Raw genomic sequence first — 3,851 nt, 5'->3', positions numbered from 1 at the left:
GCTTTAGCCTTGCAAGAGAGAAGACCACCATGGACACATCAATGGGAGAGTTTGCCAAAGGAAATCAATTCGGATACCAAACCATCTTTGGAGTGTCCACCAAAGGTGGAATTGAAGGAGCTTCCAAGCCACTTGAAGTATGTGTCCTTAGGGGAAAATGAAACCCTCCTGGTGATCATTGCTTCAAATTTGGAGGAAGCTTAAGAGCGGGCATTAGTGAAGGTGTTGGAAGCACATAAAACGGCCATTGGATGGACACTTTCAGATTTAAAAGGTATTAGTCCTTCTATTGTTATGCATAAAATAATTACAGATGAGGAGGCTAAACCAACAAGGGAGACTCAAAGGAGATTGAAACCGAACTTGTGGCAAGTGGTGAAAAAGGAGGTGATTTAGTGGTTGGATGCGAGGATTATTTATCCCATTTCAGACAGCTCATGGGTGAGCCCGACACGGGTAGTACCCAAGAAATCTGGTATCCAGGTTATAAAAGACGATAAAGGTGAACAAATTGCCACCCGACCAGTAACCGGGTGGCGAGTGTGCATTGATTATAGGAAATTAAATAATGCCACCTCCAAAGACCATTTTCCATTACCATTAATTGATCAAATAATTGAAAAACTTTCGGGTTAAAAATAATGTTGTTTTTTGGATGGGTATTCGGGGTGTAATCAGATTACAATCCATCCCGATGACCAACATAAAACCACTTTTACCTGTCCATATGGCACTTTTGCTTTTAGACGGATGTCATGTGGATTGTGAATGCCCCCGTCCACTTTTCAAAGATGTATGATGAGCATATTTTTAGACATTGTCGGGGATTCACTTGAAGTTTTTATGGATGACTTTTCCATTTTTGGTTCAACTTTCGAGTCTTGTATTAACGATTTAAAAAAGTTTTAAAACGATGTGTTGAGACAAACTTGGTGTTAGGTTGGGAGAAAAGTCATTTCATGGTATAAGAAGGTATTGTGTTAGGCCATGTGGTTTCAACAGGGGGATGAAAGTTGATCAAGCAAATATTAGAGTAATTTCATCTTTGCCACCCCCGAAAAATGTCAAAGGGGTGAGATCGTTTTTGGGACATGCTGGATTCTATAGGAGATTCATTAAAGGTTTTAGTGGAATTTCAACATCTTTATGTAATCTCTTATTGAAGGATGTATCCTTTGAGTTTACTAATGAATGTTTGCAAGCGTTTGACAGTTTGAAGGAGAAGTCGTTTGAGATTATGTGTGATGCTAGTGATAGCACGGTTGGAGCAGTTATGGGTCAAAGAGTGGATAAGAAACCAGTGGTGATTTATTATGCGAGCAAAACTTTATCTGAGGCCCAATTGAACTACACCACTACCGAAAAGGAGTTGCTTGCGGTGGTGTATGCCTTAGATAAGTTTCGTTCGTACATTTTGGGAAGCAAAGTTGTGGTGTACTCGGATCATAGTGCGGTTCGATATTTGATGGAAAAGAAAGATGCAAAACCACGTTTGATTCGATGGGTATTATTGTTACAAGAATTTTACCTAGAAATCCATGACAAGAAGGGTTGTGAGAATGTAATTGCGGATCACTTGTCTCAGATTACCCTTGATGGTGTTGACGATCCGATAGAGATAAACGAGAAATTTCTGGATGAACAGTTGCTTGTTGTTTCAACCGCACCGTCGTATGCTCACTATGTCAATTATTTGGCTACGGGGGCGATTCCGGAATTTTGGTCAAACAAAAGGAGGCAACAATTCATGGCTCAAGTCAAGCAATACATTTGGGATGAATCAGACCATTTCAAAGTTGGAGTAGATCAAATTCTTAGAAGATGTGTACCCGAAAATGAAGTGCAAGAGATTTTGAAACACGCCCATTCATCGGCATGCGGGGGCCATTTTAGTGGTTCTAAAACGGGATATAAGGTACTTATGTGTGGGTTTGTTGGCCAACGATTTTTAAAGATGCTAATGAATATGCTCGGCATTGTTTAAATTGCCAAAGAATGGGGGGTATATCAAAAAGGAATGAAATGCCTTTACAACACATTTTGGTTGTTGACATTTTTAATGTGTAGGGCATAGATTTCATAGGCCCGTTTCCAAACTCATGCGGGTACCTTTACATTTTTGTTGCTGTTGATTATGTGTCAAAGTGGGTCGAAGCGGCTGCAACAAGGACTAATGATCATTCCGTGGTGTGTAAGTTTGTTTAATACAACATCTTCTCAAGATTTGGGATTCCTAGAGTTATCATAAGTGATGGTGGATTGCATTTCAAGAACTTTGCATTTGGCAAATTGTTGAAGCGTTATGGTGTGAATCACCGAATTGCAATGCCTTATCATCCTCAAACAAGTGGCCAAGTTGAAGTTTCTAATCAACAAATTAAGAAATCTTAATGAAGACGGTTCGGGTTGATAGAAAAGATTGGTTGATTAAGTTGGATGATGCATTGCGGGCTTATCACACGGACTCTTTATCGGTTGGTGTATGGGAAGGGTTGTCATTTGCCAATGGAAGTAGCTTACCGGACGTTATGGGTAATTAAAAATGTCAATATAGATTACAATGAAGCCGGTGAGTTGAGGAAGTTGAAATTGAACGAGTTGGAAGAAATCCAGGATGAGGCGTATGAATGTGCTTCGAATTACAAAGAAACATTAAAGAGGGTGCATGATGCTAAGATACATAAACGAACATTTGAGGTTGGGCTAAAAGTGTGGCTTTATAATTCAAGACTCAAATTGTATCTCGGAAAGCTTAAAAGCAAATAGATGGGCCCGTATGTCATCACAAGAGTCAGGAGGTTTGGTGATGTGGAGATTCAAGACCCGCAAGTTCAAAGTAAACAAGTTGTGAATGGACATCGCCTCAAGCCATACCTAGAAAGGAAGGATGTGAATATGCTTGAAAATGACAAAGTGAGTTTCATCTTAAGCTCACCGGATGGTTCCACCGCATAAAGGTCCAGGTATGTTGTATAGTGTAAATAGCTTTTATTAAAGTTTATTTTCAAAATTACCTTTCTCGTTGCGAGTGTGTTCGAGTCATGTGTGGGGAAATTCTTAGTTATTTCTTTACCGTGTTGAGTACTACTCGGGATATTCGTGGGGGGTAGGGTAATTTTTAGTTTTGTTTTGTTAGGCTTTTGTTTTATATTTTTTTTATATAATCTAAAAAAAAAATTTCAGGGGTCACCGTGGACCACGGTTCAGACCGTGGCCCACGGTTCGGTCAGCATAGGTCACGGTCCAAAGTCTCACCACGGGACGGTGCACTCTGTTCGATCTGGGTCAATTCAACCATGGACCACGGTTCACACCATGGCCCAGGTTCGGCTCAAAATTTTCCGTTGACTGTGGTCAACCGTGGACCTCTGTTCACACTGTGGCCCACGGTGTGACGCCTCCTGCTGCTATCCGACGGTAATTCAAAGGTGTCAAAAGAATTTTTTTTATGTTATAACAATTCACAACCACATAATTCACCTACCATCTCTATCATCTTCATACTTTCCCCTTTCAAACCCTAATTCCATTACCAACACTCCTTCTAACAACAACCAAATCTTTAATTTCTTAAATCTATTGTGAGTGACTATCTGTGAAGACTAACAAAACAAATCCTAGTTCCTTTCACTCCTAAGTTTTAATCCGATTGTGAGGGTTTGGATTCCGAAAATTTCAAAGATATTGGGGGTTTCTTGTTTGCTTGTGAAAAAGTACTCATTTAGCATCTTAAACAAATAACAAAGGTATGCTCTTTGTCAATTCTTTGAATATATTGTAACAATTGTTATGGTAGGATTGATTTAAGCATTCCCACTTGCTTCTTTGATTGTAATGGTTATACATTGTAG

At 39.6% G+C, this 3,851-nt stretch overlaps 1 protein-coding gene across 1 annotated transcript; it reads left to right on the top strand.

Moving 5' to 3' along the window:
* The first annotated feature begins 1,237 nt into the window (after positions 1-1,237).
* On the top strand, positions 1,238-2,766 carry LOC143614516 (uncharacterized). Its single transcript, XM_077087932.1, has 5 exons — positions 1,238-1,453; positions 1,586-1,915; positions 2,068-2,187; positions 2,397-2,511; positions 2,555-2,766. Exons 1-5 carry the CDS (start codon positions 1,238-1,240, stop codon positions 2,764-2,766), a joined length of 993 nt encoding a protein of 330 aa, XP_076944047.1.
* The last annotated feature ends 1,085 nt before the right edge of the window (positions 2,767-3,851 follow it).

The sequence above is a fragment of the Bidens hawaiensis genome, unplaced genomic scaffold (assembly GCF_021521415.1).
Source record: "Bidens hawaiensis isolate Kalapana, Puna unplaced genomic scaffold, B.hawaiensis_p1.1 tig00040120_1, whole genome shotgun sequence".
Classification (NCBI taxonomy): Eukaryota; Viridiplantae; Streptophyta; class Magnoliopsida; order Asterales; family Asteraceae; genus Bidens; species Bidens hawaiensis.
This window is presented reverse-complemented; position numbering and strand designations above follow the sequence as displayed.